The sequence below is a fragment of the Salvelinus fontinalis genome, unplaced genomic scaffold (assembly GCF_029448725.1).
Source record: "Salvelinus fontinalis isolate EN_2023a unplaced genomic scaffold, ASM2944872v1 scaffold_0159, whole genome shotgun sequence".
Classification (NCBI taxonomy): Eukaryota; Metazoa; Chordata; class Actinopteri; order Salmoniformes; family Salmonidae; genus Salvelinus; species Salvelinus fontinalis.
Genome location: NW_026600368.1, coordinates 79,062 through 102,630, shown reverse-complemented (window position 1 = coordinate 102,630; position 23,569 = coordinate 79,062). Strand labels below are relative to the sequence as shown.

The 23,569-nt window shown below is 50.2% G+C and overlaps 1 protein-coding gene and 1 long non-coding RNA gene across 2 annotated transcripts; both read right to left on the bottom strand.

The window, feature by feature from the left end:
* Positions 1–12,179: 12,179 nt before the first annotated feature.
* LOC129843763 (uncharacterized) lies at positions 12,180–14,004 on the bottom strand. Its single transcript, XR_008757879.1, has 2 exons — positions 12,916–14,004; positions 12,180–12,864 (listed from the first exon to the last, which is right to left on the bottom strand). It is a non-coding gene; the product is annotated as an uncharacterized LOC129843763 (long non-coding RNA).
* Positions 14,005–15,479: 1,475 nt separating this feature from the next.
* LOC129843762 (uncharacterized) lies at positions 15,480–23,279 on the bottom strand. Its single transcript, XM_055912360.1, has 7 exons — positions 22,882–23,279; positions 22,633–22,721; positions 22,319–22,412; positions 18,396–18,469; positions 16,766–17,434; positions 15,588–16,289; positions 15,480–15,489 (listed from the first exon to the last, which is right to left on the bottom strand). Exons 1-7 carry the CDS (start codon positions 22,882–22,884, stop codon positions 15,480–15,482), a joined length of 1,641 nt encoding a protein of 546 aa, XP_055768335.1. The 5' UTR covers positions 22,885–23,279.
* Positions 23,280–23,569: the final 290 nt, after the last annotated feature.

The following is a 23,569-nucleotide window of genomic DNA, read 5'->3' as shown; positions in this document are numbered from 1 at the left end:
ATAGAGCCATGACTACATGGAATTCTATTCCACAGTACTACATAGAGCCATGACTACATGGAACTCTATTCCACAGTACTACATAGAGCCATGACTACATGGAACTCTATTCCACAGTACTACATAGAGCCATGACTACATGGAACTCTATTCCACAGTACTATATAGAGCCATGACTACATGGAACTCTATTCCACAGTACTACATAGAGCCATGACTACATGGAACTCTATTCCACAGTACTACATAGAGCCATGACTACATGGAACTCTATTCCAGAGTACTACATAGAGCCATGACTACATGGAACTCTATTCCACAGTACTACATAGAGCCATGACTACATGGAACTCTATTCCACAGTACTACATAGATCCATGACTACATGGAACTCTATTCCACAGTACTACATAGATCCATGACTACATGGAACTCTATTCCACAGTACCACATAGAGCCATGACTACATGGAACTCTATTCCACAGTACTACATAGATCCATGACTACATGGAACTCTATTCCACAGTACTACATAGATCCATGACTACATGGAACTCTATTCCACAGTACTACATAGAGCCATGACTACATGGAACTCTATTCCACAGTACTACATAGAGCCATGACTACATGGATCTCTATTCCACAGTACCACATAGAGCCATGACTACATGGAACTCTATTCCACAGTACTACATAGATCCATGACTACATGGAACTCTATTCCACAGTACCACATAGATCCATGACTACATGGAACTCTATTCCACAGTACTACATAGAGCCATGACTACATGGAACTCTATTCCACAGTACTACATAGAGCCATGACTACATGGAACTCTATTCCACAGTACTACATAGAGCCATGACTACATGGAACTCTATTCCACAGTACTACACAGAGCCATGACTACATGGAACTCTATTCCACAGTACTACATAGAGCCATGACTACATGGAACTCTATTCCACAGTACTACATAGAGCCATGACTACATGTAACTCTATTCCACAGTACTACATAGAGCCATGACTACATGTAACTCTATTCCACAGTACTACATAGAGCCATGACTACATGGAACTCTATTCCACAGTACTACATAGAGCCATGACTACATGGAACTCTATTCCACAGTACTACATAGAGCCATGACTACATGGAACTCTATTCCACAGTACTACATAGAGCCATGACTACATGGAACTCTATTCCACAGTACTACATAGAGCCACGACTACATGGAACTCTATTCCACAGTACTACATAGAGCCACGACTACATGGAACTCTATTCCACAGTACTACATAGAGCCACGACTACATGGAACTCTATTCCACAGTACTACATAGATCCACGACTACATGGAACTCTATTCCACAGTACTACATAGAGCCATGACTACATGGAACTCTATTCCACAGTACTACATAGAGCCATGACTACATGGAACTCTATTCCACAGTACCACATAGAGCCATGACTACATGGAACTCTATTCCACAGTACTACATAGATCCATGACTACATGGAACTCTATTCCACAGTACTACATAGAGCCATGACTACATGGAACTCTATTCCACAGTACTACATAGAGCCATGACTACATGGAACTCTATTCCACAGTACTACATAGAGCCATGACTACATGGAACTCTATTCCACAGTACTACATAGAGCCATGACTACATGGAACTCTATTCCAGAGTACTACATAGAGCCATGACTACATGGAACTCTATTCCACAGTACTACATAGAGCCATGACTACATGGAACTCTATTCCACAGTACTACACAGAGCCATGACTACATGGAACTCTATTCCACAGTACTACACAGAGCCATGACTACATGGAACTCTATTCCACAGTACTACATAGAGCCATGACTACATGGAACTCTATTCCACAGTACTACACAGAGCCATGACTACATGGAACTCTATTCCACAGTACTACACAGAGCCATGACTACATGGAACTCTATTCCACAGTACTACACAGAGCCATGACTACATGGAACTCTATTCCACAGTACTACACAGAGCCATGACTACATGGAACTCTATTCCACAGTACTACATAGAGCCATGACTACATGGAACTCTATTCCACAGTACTACATAGAGCCATGACAACATGGAACTCTATTCCACAGTACTACACAGAGCCATGACTACATGGAACTCTATTCCACAGTACTACACAGAGCCATGACTACATGGAACTCTATTCCACAGCATGGTTATGGTGAGGCAGTAGAATCAGATTTTAAAAAACAGATAAAAATACACCTTCTGAAACAGTGGGGACTGTGAAGCAACACAAACATTGGCACAGACACATGCACACAAACACATACACACACATGATAACATACGCTCTATACATACACATAGATTTAGTACTGTAAATATGTGGTAGTGGTGGAGTAGGGACCTGAGGGCACACAGTGTGTTGTGAAATCTGTGAATGTATTGTAATGTTTAATTTTTTTAATAAACTGCCTTAATTTTGCTGGATCCCAGGAAGAGTAGCTGCTGCCTTGGCAGGAACTAATGGGGATCCATAACAAACCCCAGGAAGAGTAGCTGCCTTGGCAGGAACTAATGGGGATCCATAATAAACCCCAGGAAGAGTAGCTGCTGCCTTGACAGGAACTAATGGCAATCAATATTAAACCCCAGGAAGAGTAGCTGCTGCCTTGGCAGGAACTAATGGGGATCCATAATAAACCCCAGGAAGAGTAGCTGCTGCCTTGACAGGAACTAATGGGGACCCATAATAAACCCCAGGAAGAGTAGCTGCTGCCTTGGCAGGAACTAATGGGAATCTGTCAGGTTTTGGCCAGGACTGTTCAGGTTTTGGTCACTAGATGTCCCCATTGCACCTTTTTTGTACCTTTTGTTTTTCCTTGCTCTAATTATTGTTTGCACCTGTGTGTCGTTCCCTTGTTAGTATTTAAACCCTGTGTGTGTTCCTCAGTTCCTTGCTCAGTGTTTGTATGTTAGCACCCAGCCCCAGCCCAAGCCTTGTTCTGAACATATGATTCTCTTATTGGATTTTCCAGAGGTTCTCTGGTTTAGTTCTTGTGTATTTGAGTAGTCTTTTGAGGTTTGTTTTTTCCCTGCTGTTTTTACCACTTTGTGGAGTTTCTTTGTATTTTGGAGGATATCCATTTTGTGCTTCTTGGCTTTATGTTTGGACATTGTGGATTTAGATTCTTTGCCTGAAGATTTTGTTCTTTAATTAAACCACCATCTCTAGTACTGCTGTGTCTGCCTCATCTTCTGGGTTCTGACAATTATTAGTGACTGTTTCTCGCACCGGGTCCTGACAGAAACACTGAGCCATTATAATGAACCCAGAGGCAGCCAGTACCCAGGATTTTTGTTCCATCCTGTCCCACCACGAGGGGACTGTCCAACGCCACGAAGCTGCTCTGGTTCAGCAAGAGGCCTTAATGGCTAGACATTCTCAACTTCTGTCAGAGATGCTGACTTCCATAAAGCAGATTTCTGATCGACTTTCCCCGGCAACCGCTTCTGCTCCAGTTCATCAGATTCAAGTGCCCCTGGCAGTTAACTCCCTGGCTGAACCTCGTCTGCCGCCTCCCCAACGGTTCTCAGGTGATCCGAGTGTTTGTAAGGGGTTTTTCACCCAATGTTCTCTCTCCTTTGAGCTACAACCATCGTCGTTTCCCACCGACCGGTCTAAGATAGCATATCATCACCCTGCTGTCGGAAAAAGCCCTAGCCTGGGCTACTGCTGTGTGGGATGCCCAAAGTCCCTGCTGTGCCAGCTACTCTACCTTTGCTGAAGAATTCAAGCGAGTGTTTCAAGGTCCTACCAACGGCCCTGACTCAGCCAAACAGCTCCTGACTCTCCGCCAAGGTCGGCGCAGCGTGACGGACTATGCCATCCAGTTCCGCACTGTGGCAGCAGCGAGTGGCTGGAACGACGAGGCGCTCACAGTGTGTTTTTTGAAGGGTCTTTCTGACACCATCCAAGATGAACTGGCCACTCGGGAACCACCGGATAACCTCGAGTCCCTTATCAAGTTGGCTTCGCGCATAGACCAGCGTCTGAGAGAGAGAGAACTCGACCGTAGATCTCACCCTAGCTCCTATCGGTTCCAGCTCCGAGTCTCCACCTTTATCCTCCCTGGCTCCACCAGAACCCATGCAGGTTGGACGCATCTCCCAGGCTGAGAGAGACCGCCGGATGAGGGAGCGATGCTGTCTATATTGCGGCAAACCGGGCCATTTCCGCTCCACGTGTCCCGGGCTCCAGGGAAACGCACTCTCCCGTGCAGGCCTGGGAGGACTGTAACGGGAAACATAACCTCCTCCCATCCATCCAACTCCCGCCTGCTCATTCCAGTTACCCTTTCCTGGGACGACCACGAGTTTCCTCTTCAAGCCTTGGTAGACTCTGGAGCCGCAGGTAACTTCATGGATGGGGTCTGGGCAAAGGAGAATGGCGTTCCTTCTGAACCTCTAAGTGACCCCATAAGGGTTACTACGTTGGATAGAAGCCCTTTGGGATCTGGACTTGTCACTCGTGCCACTACCCCCTTGCGACTTTCAGTTTCCCAACACCAGGAAGTGATGAACTTTCATCTGATCTCCTGTTCCGAGTTCCCTCTCGTCCTTGGTTACCCCTGGCTTCACAGCCATAACCCTCACATCGACTGGTCTGTGGGCACTATCAAGCAGTGGGGTCCTACGTGCCAAGCCACTTGTATCTTCCCGAGTTCCCCGAGTTCCCCTCCCGAGTCTCTAGAATCCATCGACCTGTCCCGAGTTCCCGAGTGTTACCATGACCTCAAACCGGTATTTAGCAAACAGAGGGCCACCAAACTACCACCCCATAGACCTTACGATTTCACCATCGACCTGTTTCCAGGGACCTGCCCTCCCAGGGGTCGGATCTTTTCCCTTTCTCCTCCCGAACGAGCTGCTATGGATACCTACATCAAGGACGCTCTGGCAACAGGCCTCATGCGTCCATCTACCTCGCCGGCGGGAGCAGGGTTTTTCTTTGTGGCCAAGAAAGACGGTGGATTACGACCTTGCATCGACTACCGGGGACTCAATGCCATAACCGTCCGTAACCGCTACCCGCTACCCCTTATGGCCACAGCCTTTGAGCTGCTCCAGGAAGCAGTTGTCTTCACTAAGCTTGACCTGCGGAACGCATACCATCTTGTGCGGATCAAACCCGGGGACGAGTGGAAGACCGCTTTCAACACGCCTACTGGTCACTATGAATACTCGGTGATGCCCTTCGGCCTGACCAACGCCCCGGCTGTGTTCCAAGCGCTCATAAACGATGTGCTTAGGGATATGCTTAACATTTTCGTGTTTGTTTACTTGGATGACATCCTCATCTTTTCGAGCTCCCTTCAAGAACACACTAAGCATGTCAGACAAGTGCTCAAACGCCTCCTAGACAGCCATTTGTACGTTAAGCCGGAAAAGTGTGAATTCCATTCCTCTCGAGTACAATTCCTAGGATTTATAGTAGAACCCGGTCGAGTCCAGATGGACCCCAAGAAGGTAGGGGCGGTAGCGGATTGGCCCACCCCCAAGTCTGTTAAGGAAGTTCAGCGTTTCCTGGGCTTCACCAACTTTTACCGCAAGTTCATCAAGAACTTCAGCTCGGTGGCAGCCCCTCTCTCAACTGTAACCAAGGGTGGCAACACAAGGTTTCTGTGGGGAAGAGAAGCTGAGACGGCCTTCCAAGGACTCAAGCAGCGCATCCTCTCTGCTCCCATCCTGACACTACCAACGGCGGATTAACCTTTTGTGGTGGAGGTAGACGCATCAGAGGTTGGTGTTGGAGCTGTCCTGTCTCAGAGGGGTGAAGACAAGAAGCTTCCTCCTTGCGCCTTCTTCTCTCACCGGCTTACCCCGGCCGAGAGGAATTACGATGTGGGGGATCGTGAACTCCTAGCGGTTAACCTGTTGGGGATGGGGGCGCTGTTTAGACTACTTATGCTAATTTGGCTAATTTTTTAAACGGCTTCCCACAAAATCCTTGATCGTACAATATGCATATTATTATTATTATTGGATAGAAAACAGTCTATAGTTTCTATAGGAGTTGAAATTTTGTCTCTAAGTGGAACAGAGCCCATTCTACAGCAATTTCCCTGACATGGAGTCAGATTTGAGAAATGTTGGCCACTCTTCTGAAGTCATTTAAAAGGGCACTGTCGTTGCTATGACTATACGGACACTTCTTACGTCTTCCCCTGGATGCCTTTACGTGATGACGATTCCAACGGGGTCGATTGCACGTTCACAGGCCCTACAAATGAAAAAACCCTGAAGCTAGTCATTCTTTGGGAGCTGCGTCATGAGCAAAGTGGACACCGGCGCGCACCTGTTCCAAGCGTTAGTTTAGCCTGTTATATTTCTCCGGTCATCTTTTCACTCGTTATAGGAGTTAAAAACATCATAAGGTAGTTAATTTAAAGCGTTTTATAGCAATTTATATCCGTTTAGTGCGATTTTGGGACATTTATTTTTGCAACGATGTGAAAAGTTGGGCACGCTTTTCAGTTCATCCCGAACGCAGTTGACTTTTCCACATGGCAAGAGGACAGCTTTCCACCAAAAGACGATTTCTCCCAAGAAAGGATCCTTTGCCCAAGATACTGATGGAAGAACAGCTCAAGGTAGGACATTTTTATTATGATAAATCGTGTTTCTGTCGAAACATTTTAGTGGCTTAGGACGCCATGTTTTTTGACGTAGCTTCGCTTGGCGCAAACTGTATTGAAAAGTAAGGGTAAATTAAAAAATGTAATAACGCAATTGTATTAAGAATTAAATTGTCTATCAATCCCTGTCCACCCTATATTTTTTAGTCACGTTTATGAGTATTTATGTATAAGAGTAGATCACTGTCTAAGTGGCGCAAGGACATTTTCTGACCAGCTGAGCTACATTTCACATTGTCTAACCATGATTTTGGTGGCTAAATATAAACATTTTCGATCAAACTCTATATGGATTGTGTAATATGATGTTACAGGAGTGTCATCTGAAGAATTCTGAGAAGGTTAGTGAAAAAATTAATATATTTTTGGCGATGTTGACGTTATCGCCCACTTTGGCTAGAATCAATGCTGGGCTGCTATGTGCTATGTGCTATGCTAATATAACGATTTATTGTGTTTTCGCTGTAAGACACTTAGAAAATCTGAAATATTGTCTGTATTCACAGGATCTGTGTCTTTCGATTCGTGTATGCTGTGTATTTTTACGAAATGTTTGATGATTAGTAGTTAGGTAAACACGTTGCTCATTGTAATTATTCTAGTCCATTTGTGATGGTGGGTGCAATTGTAAACTATGCCATATACCTGAAATATGCACTTTTTTCTAACAAAACCTATCCCATACCATAAATATGTTATCAGACTGTCATCTAATGAGTTTTTTTGTTGGTTAGGGGCTATAAATATCTTAGTTTAGCCGAATTGGTGATGGCTACTGGTGTTGGTGGACAAATAAAAGATGGTGGATTATGCTAATGTGTTTTTAGGTAATAGATGTACATCTTTACATATTGTGTCTTCCCTGTAAAACATTTTAAAAATCGGAAATGTTGACTGGATTCACAAGATCTGTGTCTTTCATTAGCTGTATTGGACTTTAATGTGTGAAAGTTAAATATTTTAAAAAAATATTTTTTTTGAATTTCGCGGCACTGGTTTTTCAGTGGGGGGGGGGGGGGGTGCCGCTAGCGCCACGCTGATCCTAGACAGGTTAAGATGGCATTGAAGGAATGGAGACACTGGCTCGAGGGGGCTTCTCAACCGTTTCAAGTGCTTACGGACCACAAAAATCTGGAGTATATCCAGCAGGCGAAGCGGTTGAACTCCAGACAAGCTCGATGGTCTCTTTTCTTCAGCCGATTTCAGTTTATCCTCACCTATAGACCCGGGTCGAAGAATCTCAAACCGGACGCCTTGTCACGAATCTACTCTCCTGCCATTCGAGAAGATACTGACATGACTGTCCTTCCTGCCACTAAGATCGTGGCTCCGATCTCGTGGCAAGTGGAGGATACCGTGAAACAAGCTCAAGCCATCGAACCGGGCCCTGGAGGAGGTCCTGCCAATCGGTTGTTTGTTCCCAAGGCAGCAAGGTCCCAAGTCCTTCTGTGGGGGCACTCCTCTCGCCTCACCTGTCACCCGGGCGTAGGTCGCACCTTGGAGTTCATCCAGCGTAAGTTCTGGTGGCCCACCATAAAAGAAGACGTTGCTACTTTCGTCAAGGCCTGTTCCGTGTGCTGCCAGGGCAAATCTTCTCACCTCCGCCCTCAAGGACTCCTTCACCCTTTATCTATTCCCCACCGACCCTGGTCCCATATCTCGTTGGACTTTATTACTGGCCTTCCTCCGTCCCATGGTAATACTACGATCCTAGTCATCATCGACAGGTTTTCTAAGGCGGCCAGGTTTGTTCCCTTGACCAAAGTACCTTCTGCCAAGGAAACAGCTGAGTTGGTGATTAACCATGTGTTCCGAGTCTTTGGCATTCCGCAAGATATGGTTTCCGACAGAGGTCCCCAGTTCGCCTCAAGGTTTTGGAAGGCCTTCTGCCAACTCATAGGGGCCACGGCCAGTTTATCTTCAGGGTACCATCCGGAGTCCAACGGCCAAACTGAGAGGATGAATCAGGAGCTGGAAACCACCCTCAGATGTATGGTTTCCAACAACCCGTCCACATGGTCATCCTTCATTGTTTGGGCCGAGTACGCGCACAACACCTTGTGCTCCTCCTCCACTGATATATCCCCGCATGAGTGTCAGTTTGGCTATGCTCCTCTATTGTTCCCGGACCAGGAGGCAGAAGTCAGAGTGCCTTCAGCCTCGAGGTTCATCAGACGCTGTCGGCTAACGTGGAAGAAGGCACGTCTTAATCTTCTGCGTTCCTCACAGCAGTACCAACGACAAGACAACAGCCAACAGACCCTGTACCCCGGCCAGAGAGTATGGCTCTCAACAAAGAACTTACCGCTACGGGTGGAGTCTCACAAGCTGTCCCAGAGATTCATCGGTCCCTTTAAGATTGCCAGGAGAGTCAATCCCGTTACTTTTCGCCTGCACTTACCCAGATCCCTTAAGATCAATCCAACATTTCACATTTCTTTATTAAAACCTGTTGTTTTTTCTCCCCTTATCCCGGCAGGCAGACCTCCCCCTCCGCCCCGTGTCATCGGTGGCCAGTCGGCTTATACCGTCCACCGGATACTGGATTCCTACCGGGTGCAGCGGTCCTGGCAGTATCTGGTGGACTGGGAAGGCTACGGTCCCGAGGAGCGCTCCTGGGTTCCTGCCAAGGACATACTGGACCCTGACCTCATTCGTCAGTTAAGGACCCTCCGCCCTGAGAAGGCTGGTAGGAACGTCAGGAGCCGTTCCTAGGAGGGGGATTCTGTCAGGTTTTGGCCAGGACTGTTCAGGTTTTGGTCACTAGATGTCCCCATTGCACCTTTTTTGTACCTTTTGTTTTTCCTTGCTCTAATTATTGTTTGCACCTGTGTGTCGTTCCCTTGTTAGTATTTAAACCCTGTGTGTGTTCCTCAGTTCCTTGCTCAGTGTTTGTATGTTAGCACCCAGCCCCAGCCCAAGCCTTGTTCTGAACATATGATTCTCTTATTGGATTTTCCAGAGGTTCTCTGGTTTAGTTCTTGTGTATTTGAGTAGTCTTTTGAGGTTTGTTTTTTCCCTGCTGTTTTTACCACTTTGTGGAGTTTCTTTGTATTTTGGAGGATATCCATTTTGTGCTTCTTGGCTTTATGTTTGGACATTGTGGATTTAGATTCTTTGCCTGAAGATTTTGTTCTTTAATTAAACCACCATCTCTAGTACTGCTGTGTCTGCCTCATCTTCTGGGTTCTGACGATTATTAGTGACTGTTTCTCACACAGGGTCCTGACAGGAATCCATAATAAACCCCAGGAAGAGTAGCTGCTTCCTTGGCAGGAACTAATGGGGATCCTTAATAAACCCCAGGAAGAGTAGCTGCTGCCTTGGCAGGAACTAATGGGGATCCATAATAAACCCCAGGAAGAGTAGCTGCTGCCTTGACAGGAACTAATGGGGATCCATAATAAACCCCAGGAAGAGTAGCTGCTGCCTTGGCAGAAACTAATGGGGGTCCATAATAAACCCCAGGAAGAGTAGCTGCTGCCTTGACAGGAACTAATGGCGATCAATATTAAACCCCAGGAAGAGTAGCTGCTGCCTTGACAGGAACTAATGGGGACCCATAATAAACCACAGGAAGAGTAGCTGCTGTCTTGGCAGGAACTAATGCGAATCCATAATAAACCCCAGGAAGAGTAGCTGCTTCCTTGGCAGGAACTAATGGGGATCCATAATAAACCCCAGGAAGAGTAGCTGCTGCCTTGACAGGAACTAATGGCGATCAATATTAAACCCCAGGAAGAGTAGCTGCTGCCTTGGCAGGAACTAATGGGGATCCATAATAAACCCCAGGAAGAGTAGCTGCTGCCTTGACAGGAACTAATGGGGACCCATAATAAACCCCAGGAAGAGTAGCTGCTGCCTTGGCAGAAACTAATGGGGGTCCATAATAAACCCCAGGAAGAGTAGCTGCTGCCTTGACAGGAACTAATGGCGATCAATATTAAACCCCAGGAAGAGTAGCTGCTGCCTTGACAGGAACTAATGGGGACCCATAATAAACCCCAGGAAGAGTAGCTGCTGTCTTGGCAGGAACTAATGCGAATCCATAATAAACCCCAGGAAGAGTAGCTGCTTCCTTGGCAGGAACTAATGGAGATCTTTAATAAACCCCAGGAAGAGTAGCTGCTGCCTTGGCAGGAACTAATGGGGACCCATAATAAACCCCAGGAAGAGTAGCTGCTGCCTTGGCAGGAACTAATGGGGGTCCATAATAAACCCCAGGAAGAGTAGCTGCTTCCTTGACAGGAACTAATGGGGACCCATAATAAACCCCAGGAAGAGTAGCTGCTTCCTTGGCAGGAACTAATGGGGATCCTTAATAAACCCCAGGAATAGTAGCTGCTGCCTTGGCAGGAACTAATGGGGATCCATAATAAACCCCAGGAAGAGTAGCCGCTGCCTTGGACAGGAACTAATGGGGATCCTTAATAAACCCCAGGAAGAGTAGCTGCTGTCTTGACAGGAACTAATGGGGATCCAAAATAAACCACAGGGAGAGTAGCTGCTGCCTTGACAGGAACTAATGGGGATCCATAATAAACCCCAGGAAGAGTAGCTGCTGCCTTGACAGGAACTAATGGGGATCCATAATAAACCCCAGGAAGAGTAGCTGCTGCCTTGGCAGGAACTAATGGGGGTCCATAATAAACCCCAGGAAGAGTAGCTGCTGCCTTGACAGGAACTAATGGGGACCCATAATAAACCCCAGGAAGAGTAGCTGCTTCCTTGGCAGGAACTATTGGGGATCCTTAATAAACCCCAGGAAGAGTAGCTGCTGCCTTGGCAGGAACTAATGGGGGTCCATAATAAACCCCAGGAAGAGTAGCTGCTGCCTTGACAGGAACTAATGGGGATCCATAATAAACCACAGGGAGAGTAGCTTCTGCCTTGACAGGAACTAATGGGGATCCATAATAAACCCCAGGAAGAGTAGCTGCTGCCTTGACAGGAACTAATGGGGATCCATAATAAACCCCAGGAAGAGTAGCTGCTGCCTTGCCAGGAACTAATGGGGATCCATAATAAACCCCAGGAAGAGTAGCTGCTGCCTTGACAGGAACTAATGGGGATCCATAATAAACCCCAGGAAGAGTAGCTGCTGCCTTGACAGGAACTAATGGGGATCCATAATAAACCCCAGGAAGAGTAGCTGCTGCCTTGACAGGAACTAATGGCGATCAATATTAAACCCCAGGAAGAGTAGCTGCTGCCTTGGCAGGAACTAATGGGGGTCCATAATAAACCCCAGGAAGAGTAGCTGCTGCCTTGGCAGGAACTAATGGGGATCCATAATAAACCCCAGGAAGAGTAGCTGCTGCCTTGACAGGAACTAATGGGGATCCATAATAAAAACAAATACTGAAATGGAAAAGGAATGAATAGATCATTTGAGTTTTTACGTAGAAATAAGTTGCATTTTAAGAAACTGGAAAACATATCAAGCAAGTATTTTTATATTATATTTTTATATAAGTATTATCAGATGAACTGTTTTGTACAGATAATTAATCAAGTTACAAATGCTGGTAAACACTCAAATACATTTAGTAAAAAATATGTCACCAAAGTAGTGCACTGGGTCCTTACTAGTGTCAGAGGTCACAGCATTTACGAGTCCTGTATTAGCAAACCATTAGCCTCCGGCGAGGGGGAAAACCTGCAGCACCCGGACCCCCCCAAACCATTAGTCTCCAGCGAGGGGGAAAACCTGCAGCACCCGGACCCCCCCAAACCATTAGCCTCCGGCGAGGGGGAAAACCTGCAGCACCCGGACCCCCCCAAACCATTAGTCTCCAGCGAGGGAGGAAAACCTGTAGCACCCTGACCCCCCCCAAACCATTAGTCTCCAGCGAGGGGGGAAAACCTGCAGCACCCCGACCCCCCCAAACCATTAGTCTCCGGCGAGGGGGGAAAACCTGCAGCACCCGACCCCCCCAAACCATTAGTCTCCAGCGAGGGGGGAAAACCTGCAGCACCCCGACCCCCCCAAACCATTAGTCTCCAGCGAGGGGGGAAAACCTGCAGCACCCCGACCCCCCCAAACCATTAGTCTCCGGCGAGGGGGGAAAACCTGCAGCACTCCGACCCCCCCAAACCATTAGTCTCCAGCGAGGGGGGAAAACCTGCAGCACTCCGACCCCCCCAAACCATTAGTCTCCAGCGAGGGGGAAAACCTGCAGCACCCTGACCCCCCCAAACCACTTCCCACGGTTATGTAAATAGCTACATTAATAAATGAATACATAAATAAATAAAGGATAAATACATACATAAATTGATGTAGTATTCAAAAGATATACTCTATCTTTATAAAACAATGCACCTGAACACGATTGACCCGTACTGTCTCTCTAGATGAAAGACATTTGGCAACTTACTCAGTCACATCCACACAACAACAAAAAAACACATTACAAAAGGTGAAGAAACTTGTAGCAGTAATCACACATTAGATAGACAATCTGTAGATACATGCCAAAACTCAACACATCTTCCTCCGGCAACAATAATCACTGAGACGTATCTGTTCTGTGCAACATTTTAGTACGGATTCACACCCTTGCATTTAGATTTGCTATTTCGGATGAGTTGTTATTTCGTATTAAATTGAACCTGTTTACCATTTATTGTCCTGATTGAAGTTGAGGTATTGGACCGTGGAAGTGGGTGATCACTTATTGCAGTGATGCCGTCTGGTTGTACGGTGTAGGGTGGTGAAGTTGCCCCTAGATGCTGATATTGGGTCACTTCTGGATTTTTGCCACTAGTAGTTAAAGTTAGAATTGGGGGAGCTGATCCTAGATCTGTACCTAGGGGAAACTTCACCCTGGAGTCTGGTTGTACATCCTGGTCCTCAGACCAGACCACTGTCCTCTTCTCGGATCCACTTCTCTTCCTCCTCACCCTGGAGTCCACAGAGAGATCACCACGAGAACCAGTCATCTCCCCAATCCCAGCCTCAGACCCAATCCCAGGCTCAGACCCAATCCCAGCCTCAGACCCAATCCCAGGCTCAGACCCAATCCCAGCCTCAGACCCAGCCCCTTCACAGACCACTGTCCTCTTCTCAGATCCACTTCTCCTCCTCCTCACCCTGACCTGTCTGGGGTGGCTGACTACAGTCGATGCCCTTGGCCTGCTGGTGGGAATGAGGGGGGCAGGGTTACAGATGCTAGACCCAGCCCTCTCCCCATCCCTCTCCCCAGCTCCAACCCTCTCCCCATCCCTCTCCCCAACCACAACCCTCTCCCCATCCCTCTCCCCAACCACAACCCTCTCCCCAGCCCGAACCCTCTCCCCAGCCCCAACCCTCTCCCCAACCCTCTCCCCAGCCCCAACCCTCTCTCCAGCCCTCTCCCCAGCCCCAACCCTCTCCCCAACCCTCTCCCCAGCCCCAACCCTCACCCCAACCCTCTCCCCAGCCCCAACCCTCTCCCCAGCCCCAACCCTCACCCCAACCCTCTCCCCAGCCCCAACCCTCACCCCAGCCCCAACCCTCTCCCCAGCCCCAACCCTCTCCCCAGCCCCAACCCTCACCCCAGCCCTCTCCCCAGCCCCAACCCTCTCCCCAGCCCCAACCCTCTCCACAACCCTCACCCCAGCCCCAGCCCTCTCCCCAGCCCCAACCCTCTCCCCAGCCCCAACCCTCTCCCCAGCCCCAACCCTCTCCACAACCCTCACCCCAGCCCCAGCCCTCTCCCCAGCCCCAACCCTCTCCCCAGCCCCAACCCTCTCCACAACCCTCTCCACAGCCCCAGCCCTCTCCCCAGCCCCAACCCTCTCCCCAGCCCCAACCCCAACCCTCTCCCCAACCCCAACCCTCTCCCCAGCCCCAACCCTCTCCCCAGCCCTCTCCCCAACCCCAGCCCTCTCCCCAGCCCCAACCCTCCCCCCAGCCCTTTTACTAGCCCCAACCCTCTCCCCAGCCCTCTCCCCAGCCCCAACCCTCTCTCCAGCCCTCTCCCCAGCCCTCTTACTAGCCTCAACCCTCTCCCCAGCCCTCTCCCCAGCCCCAACCCTCTCCCCAACCCTCTCCCCAGCCCCAACCCTCTCCCCAGCCCTCTCCCCAGCCCCAACCCTCTCCCCAGCCCTCTCCCCAGCCCCAACCCTCTCCCCAGCCCTCTCCCCAGCCCCAACCCTCTCTCCAGCCCTCTCCCCAGCCCCAACCCTCTCCCCAGCCCTCTTACTAGCCTCAACCCTCTCTCCAGCCCTCTCCCCAGCCCCAACCCTCTCCCCAGCCCTCTTACTAGCCCTTGCTCCAGCCGCAGACCAAGCCCAAGCCCCAGTCCCAGACCCAGACCCTGTCCAGTGCAGTCCCCTGCCAGTCCCAGACCCGATCCCAAACCCAGCCCTCTCCATAGCCCTTTTCCAAGCCTCACACCCAGTCCCTGACCCAGTCCCTGTCCCTCTCCTTCGCTCAGATTCACTTCTCCTCCTTCTCACGCTACTGGAGACTTCATAGAGAGCACCACTAGATCCAGACCCAACACAATTAAATCCTCTGGGAGTCCCAGTCCCTGACCCCGACCCAGTCCCTGACCCAATCCCTGTCCCTCTCCTTCGCTCAGATTCACTTCTCCTCCTTCTCACGCTACTGGAGACTTCATAGAGAGCACCACTAGATCCAGACCCAACACAATTAAATCCTCTGGGAGTCCCAGTCCCTGACCCCGACCCAGTCCCAGACCCAGTCCCTGTCCCTCTCCTTCGCTCAGATTCACTTCTCCTCCTTCTCACGCTACTGGAGACTTCATAGAGAGCACCACTAGATCCAGACCCAACACAATTAAATCCTCTGAGAGTCCTAGTCCCTGACCCAGTCCCTGACCCCGACCCAGTCCCTGACCCAGACCCCGACCCAGTCCCTGTCCCCGACCCAGTCCCTGACCCCGACCCAGTCCCTGTCCCCGACCCAGTCCCCGACCCAGTCCCTGTCCCCGACCCAGTCCCCGACCCAGTCCCTGACCCAGTCCCGGACCCAGTCCCTGTCCCCAACCCAGTCCCCGACCCAGTCCCTGACCCTGACCCAAAACTGGGGTTCCTGACTACAGACGATGACCTCTGCCTTCTGGTAGGACTAACGGCTACAGGGCTACGGATGTTCCCAAAAGCCTGCATCCGTTTCAGGTGGCCGATCCCCATGGCAGGGCTCCCACAACTCTGACGCCCAGAAGCCTTCTCAGCAGAGTGGACCCGACTCTCACTGTAGCTCCTCTTGGGGAGAGAGACGCGGCCCCGGTGGTCAGAGAGGGGGTTGAGGCGGGGGGAGGTGAGTGAGCGGCAGGCCCCAGTACAGGGCGGGTAGCGAGCGTGGTATTGTGTACAGCCAGACAGCGGGGCAGCAGAGGGAGACAGAGAGGAGAGGAGAGTAACAGGGAATGCTCTCTGGCACTGGAGGATGCATTTAGGAGAGCTGAGTCTCCCGTGGAGGGAGGGTGCACCGCGGTGGGAACAGTAGCGACTGGTTGGAACAGAGGACACACTCCCACTCTCCTCCTGAACCGTCTGAATCCGGAGCCACTCCAGCAGCAGTAGCTGCTCCAGGTATCTAAATCCAATCACACAGTGTTTGTCACATGCACAGGATCCAGCATCGTGTACACAGTACAATCACATGTTTCCTCTCAAAAAGCGATCTTAAAAAAAAGCACGATAAGAACACTATGGGCCCGATTCAGACTAGAGATAAGTTGGCTTATGTATTTAACTAGGCAAGTCAGTTAAGAACAAATTCTTATTTACAATAACGGCCTAGGAACAGTGGGTTAACTGCCTTGTTCAGGGGCAGAACGACAGATTTTTACCTTGTCAGCTCGGGGATTCGATCTAGCAACCTTTCGGTTACTAGTCCAACGCTCTAACCACTAGGCTACTAGACTCCATGTTTTATTGACATAAGTCCATGTTAAGTCAACTTATCTCAAGTCTGAATAGGGCCCTATGTCAATAAAAATAAGTAATAAATCATAAAATAACATATTGGTATAAAAGTAGTCAGAAATGTAAGTAAAGTAAGGAGAGTACCTGTCCAGCGCCATGCCTGCAGGTCTGGAGCGGGGGGGGTGTCTTCCCTCTGGGTGGAAGAACACAGCCAGCTGCCAGAGGCTCCAGGAGTTGAAGGGCGGAGGGAGGAAATCTGGGTAGCTGAACTGACCAGGGCCATGGCCTCGTGGTCCTGGGAGATCAGGCTGGAAGTCACGGGGAAAGATGACCTCTGGACGGAGGTCGAGGTTATGGGGGGAGGAGGGGGAGGAGGGGAGAGGGAGCCTCTCTGATTCAGACAGGTCTGTGTCTATGTCACTGTATATGTCCACTTCTTCCTTCTCTTTCCCCCCTACACCCACCTCTCCCCCCTCTACACAACCCTTTCCCTGGCCAGCCAACCCCCCAGACTCCTGGGCTGTCCTCTGGCCCACAGGTACGCCTCCAGGCAGGACCTGGGAGCTGTGGCTGGAGCTGTGGCTAGAGCTGTGGCTGTGCTGAAGGGACACAGCTTGTCTACTCCTCCTGGAGACAGCCTGCTTCTGTTCTCCGTGATGGCTGCTCTGAGCCTCCCTCCTCTCCTTCTCAACCTGAGCCTCCCTCTGCTCTCTCCTCTCCCTCCTCTCCTGCTGCTCTCTCCTCCTGCTCCTCTCCTTCCCATCCAAAGCTGATAACAAGGGCAATGAAGGAGGGTCCAACTGGCCCTGAGGGCTGAAGTAACAGACACAGTTAGAACACCTCAGACATAGTCATGTATCAAATAGAATGATACAGGATGATACAGGATGATACAGGATGATACAGGGTGATACAGGATGATACAGGGTGGTACAGGGTGATACAGGATGATACAGGGTGATACAGGATGATACAGGATGATACAGGATGATACAGGGTGATACAGGATGATACAGGATGATACAGGGTGATACAGGGTGATACAGGATGATACAGGACGATACAGGGCGATACAGGGCGATACAGGTTGATATAGGATGATACAGGATGATACAGGGTGATACAGGGTGATACAGGATGATACAGGGTGATACAGGGTGATACAGGGTGATACAGGATGATACAGGGTGATACAGGGTGATACAGGATGATACAGGGTGATAAAGGGTGATACAGGGTGATATAGGATGATACAGGGTGATACAGGATGATACAGGGTGATACAGGGTGATACAGGATGATACAGGATGGTACAGGATGATACAGGGTGATACAGGATGATACAGGGTGATACAGGATGATGCAGGGTGATACAGGGTGATACAGGGTGATACAGGGTGATACAGGGTGATACAGGGTGATACAGGATGATACAGGGTGATACAGGGTGATACAGGGCGATACAGGGTGATACAGGACGATACAGGACGATACAGGGCGATACAGGATGATACAGGGTGATACAGGATGATACAGGGTGATACAGGATGATACAGGATGATACAGGGTGATACAGGGTGATATAGGGTGATACAGGGTGATACAGGGTGATACAGGACGATACAGGATGATACAGGGTGATACAGGGTGATACAGAACGATACAGGACGATACAGGGTGATACAGGGTGATACAGGGTGATACAGGGTGATACAGGACGATACAGGATGATACAGAGTGATACAGGAAGTGGTAGTATGAGAAACTAGCTCACCTGAGTTCAGAGGTGTTGCTGTTGTGTTTGACTGAAGGAATGTTTGGTTTGTGCTTCTGTCTTCTTTGCTGCTTCTGAGATCAAAAACACAGTGAAGACCCAGGTCAGTACCCTATTCCCTATGGGCCCTGGCACCCTATTCCCTATGGGCCCTGGCACCCTATTCCCTATGGGCCCAGGTCAGTACCCTATTCCCTATGGGCCCTGGCACCCTATTCCCTATGGGCCCTGGCACCCTATTCCCTATGGGCCCTGGCACCCTATTCCCTATGGGCCCAGGTCAGTATCCTATTCCCTATGGGCCCAGGTCAGTACCCTATTCCCTATGGGCCCAGGTCAGTACCCTATTCCCTATGGGCCCTGGCACCCTATTCCCTATGGGCCCAGGTCAGTACCCTATTCCCTATGGGCCCAGGTCAGTACCCTATTCCCTATGGGCCCTGGCACCTTATTCCCTATGGGCCCAGGTCAGTACTCTATTCCCTATGGGCCCAGGTCAGTACCCTATTCCCTATGGGCCCAGGTCAGTACCCTATTCCCTATGGGCCCAGGTCAGTACCCTATTCCCTATGGGCCCTGGCACCCTATTCCCTATGGGCCCTGGCACCCTATTCCCTATGGGCCCTGGCACCCTATTCCCTATGGGCCCTGGCACCCTATTCCCTATGGGCCCTGGCACCCTATTCCCTATGGGCCCTGGTCAGTACCCTATTCCCTATGGGCCCAGGTCAGTACCCTATTCCCTATGGGCCCTGGTCAGCACCCTATTCCCTATGGGCCCTGGTCAGTACCCTATTCCCTATGGGCCCAGGTCAGTACCCTATTCCCTATGGGCCCTGGCACCCTATTCCCTATGGGCCCAGGTCAGTACCCTATTCCCTATGGGCCCTGGCACCCTATTCCCTATGGGCCCAGGTCAGTACCCTATTCCCTATGGGCCCTGGCACCCTATTCCCTATGGGCCCAGGTCAGTACCCTATTCCCTATGGGCCCTGGCACCCTATTCCCTATGGGCCCAGGTCAGTACCCTATTCCCTATGGGCCCTGGCACCCTATTCCCTATGGGCCCAGGTCAGTACCCTATTCCCTATGGACCCTGGCACCCTATTCCCTATGGGCCCAGGTCAGTACCCTATTCCCTATGGGCCCTGGCACCCTATTCCCTATGGGCCCTGGTCAGTACCCTATTCCCTATGGGCCCTGGCACCCTATTCCCTATGGGCCCTGGCACCCTATTCCCTATGGGCCCTGGCACCCTATGGGCCCTGGCACCCTATTCCCTATGGGCCCTGGTCAGTACCCTATTCCCTATGGGCCCAGGTCAGTACCCTATTCCCTATGGGCCCAGGTCAGTACCCTATTCCCTATGGGCCCTGGCACCCTATTCCCTATGGGCCCAGGTCAGTACCCTATTCCCTATGGGCCCTGGCACCCTATTCCCTATGGGCCCAGGTCAGTACCCTATTCCCTATGGGCCCTGGTCAGTACCCTATTCCCTATGGGCCCTGGTCAGAACCCTATTCCCTATGGGCCCTGGTCAGTACCCTATTCCCTATGGGCCCAGGTCAGTACCCTATTCCCTATGGGCCCAGGTCAGTTCCCTATTCCCTATGGGCCCTGGCACCCTATTCCCTATGGGCCCTGGTCAGTACCCTATTCCCTATGGGCCCTGGCACCCTATTCCCTATGGGCCCAGGTCAGTACCCTATTCCCTATGGGCCCAGGTCAGTACCCTATTCCCTATGGGCCCAGGTCAGTTCCCTATTCCCTATGGGCCCAGGTCAGTACCCTATTCCCTATGGGCCCTGGTCAGCACCCTATTCCCTATGGGCCCTGGTCAGTACCCTATTCCCTATGGGCCCTGGTCAGTACCCTATTCCCTATGGGCCCTGGTCAGTACCCTATTCCCTATGGGCCCAGGTCAGTACCCTATTCCCTATGGGCCCAGGTCAAACATAGATTATTAAAAAGGAATAGGGTGCCATTTTGGATGCAACCCTTGAGAATAAATTTGCAGCTTTTATGACAGTCATGCTGATATCTTTTCAAGCCTAAAAATAGCTAAACTACTATACAATGGGGATTTACAGGATCTCTGGGCCCCAGCTCTCAGACAGGATCTCTGGGCCCCAGCTCTCAGGCAGTATCTATAGGCCCCAGCTCTCAGACAGTATCTCTGGGCCCCAGCTCTCAGACAGTATCTCTGGGCCCCACCTCTCAGGCAGTATCTCTGGGCCCCAGCTCTCAGACAGTATCTCTGGGCCCCAGCTCTCAGACAGTATCTCTGGGCCCCACCTCTCAGACAGTATCTCTGGGCCCCAGCTCTCAGACAGTATCTCTGGGCCCCAGCTCTCAGACAGGATCTCTGGGCCCCAGCTCTCAGACAGGATCTCTGGGCCCCAGCTCTCAGACAGGATCTCTGGGCCCCAGCTCTCAGGCAGGATCTATAGGCCCCAGCTCTCAGACAGTATCTCTGGGCCCCAGCTCTCAGACAGTATCTCTGGGCCCCACCTCTCAGGCAGTATCTCTGGGCCCCAGCTCTCAGACAGTATCTCTGGGCCCCACCTCTCAGACAGGATCTCTGGGCCCCAGCTCTCAGACAGGATCTCTGGGCCCCAGCTCTCAGACAGGATCTCTGGGCCCCAGCTCTCAGACAGGATCTCTGGGCCCCAACTCTCAGGCAGTATCTCTGGGCCCCAGCTCTCAGATAGGATCTCTGGGCCCCAGCTCTCAGACAGGATCTCTGGGCCCCAGCTCTCAGACAGGATCTCTGGGCCCCAACTCTCAGGCAGTATCTCTGGGCCCCAGCTCTCAGACAGTATCTCTGGGCCCTAGCTCTCAGACAGGATCTCTGGGCCCCAGCTCTCAGACAGGATCTCTGGGCCCCAGCTCTCAGACAGGATCTCTGGGCCCCAGCTCTCAGGCAGTATCTATAGGCCCCAGCTCTCAGACAGTATCTCTGGGCCCCAGCTCTCAGACAGTATCTCTGGGCCCCACCTCTCAGGCAGTATCTCTGGGCCCCAGCTCTCAGACAGTATCTCTGGGCCCCAGCTCTCAGACAGTATCTCTGGGCCCCAGCTCTCAGACAGTATCTCTGGGCCCCACCTCTCAGACAGTATCTCTGGGCCCCAGCTCTCAGACAGGATCTCTGGGCCCCAGCTCTCAGACAGGATCTCTGGGCCCCAACTCTCAGGCAGTATCTCTGGGCCCCAGCTCTCAGACAGAATCTCTGGGCCCCACCTCTCAGGCAGTATCTCTGGGCCCCAGCTCTCAGACAGTATCTCTGGGCCCTAGCTCTCAGACAGGATCTCTTGGCCCCACCTCTCAGGCAGTATCTTTGGGCCCCACCTCTCAGGCAGTATCTCTGGGCCCCAGCTCTCAGATAGTATCTCTGGGCCCTAGCTCTCAGACAGTATCTCTGGGCCCTAGCTCTCAGACAGGATCTCTGGGCCCTAGCTCTCAGACAGTATCTCTGGGCCCCAGCTCTCAGACAGAATCTCTGGGCCCCAGCTCTCAGACAGGATCTCTGGGCCCCAACTCTCAGACAGAATCTCTGGGCCCCACCTCTCAGGCAGTATCTCTGGGCCCCACCTCTCAGGCAGTATCTCTGGGCCCCAACTCTCAGACAGTATCTCGGGGCCCCAACTCTCAGACAGAATCTCTGGGCCCCAACTCTCAGACAGAATCTCTGGGCCCCACCTCTCAGACAGAATCTCTGGGCCCCAGCTCTCAGACGGAATCTCTGGGCCCCAGCTCTCAGACAGTATCTCTGGGCCCCAGCTCTCAGACGGAATCTCTGGGCCCCACCTCTCAGACAGAATCTCTGGGCCCCACCTCTCAGACAGGATCATATCAATAGAAAGACTATTTAATATATAAATGGTTAATAATGTCATATTTTTTCTATGGACAGGACGACGTACCTTGTCTGCTGACGGGGTGGGAATGTGAGTGTTGTCCAGACTTGGGATCATCATCTGGGGATGCAAAGGCTTCTTTTTGGTCGTCATCCTGGTGCTATTCAATACATTGGATTTAGGCATAAAATAGTTTATATAGGCTACAATAGGGCAACATGTATGAAAATAACGCTGAAACGCCTAAGCTAAAGGTTTGAATAACCGAAGTATAAATAGGAAAGAAGCACAATACATGTGGATCTTATTTCTACATTGGTAATATGCTCGATGTATGTAGGTCAGGTCTTAACTGCTATGTAGAACAGAGCAGATACTACCTCGTCACATGTCTGTCGGTCCATGAACTTTTGGCCCATTCCCGGTCCACCCTGCGAGGGAGCTGATTGAGTCCAGTTGCAGCGCTTCGCTGAAAAACAGTCCCCATCCTGGGTTACGACCGGGGTCCATCCAATAAACGAGAAATAATCTCAGAGATTAAAGCTAGTTTCAAATAAAACATGGCCCAGTTTGACATAGATGGAAATTCACCAGTGTATTAATAATGCACGAGATATAATATAGCCTACCATCAATACAATTATTCAAAAACGAAATACAAAATCAGCTGAAAAACGAATAGGCATATGAACCGATCAATGATTTCTACCTTCACGTCTAATGGAAAATAGCGGATTGTAAACCTAGAATTAAAGACCCGTTTTGGTCTTCTACATTTCGACTAAACAGCAGCGCCTATTTTTCAGGATCTATCCGATTATAAAAACGGACAAAAGATTCATAAATGTATCCATGCAACGGCGTACAAAGCGTCTTCCCTTGTTAAGAAAGCTATTATAATTTCCCACAATTCGCATGTTTTTATTCTATGCATTGCACAATGCTCATTTTCGATATTTTCTACACTTCTTGTAGCGACCAGCGATTTGTTGAACGAATGCAAAGCTTTGTGGGAAATGTAGTGTCTACGTCACACAACACATCTTTATTACAACAGGTTTTTAGAAACTGCTTTTTTTGTGGTTATTTGGCACACGAATGTGTAATATCGCAACTATCAGCCGCTATAAGAGAATGATCCACAATGATTCGTTTTTCATGATTTTATTTTCCTAAATGTAGCCTATAGAGTTGCACCAGTCCCCTGTCCCAATAACATGTGAAATAACACTGGAATAATATAGTACATGCTGCTGTATGACTTAGGGAAGACTACAGTCAGACAACTTGCTATATATGAAGAGTTTCATCACAAAA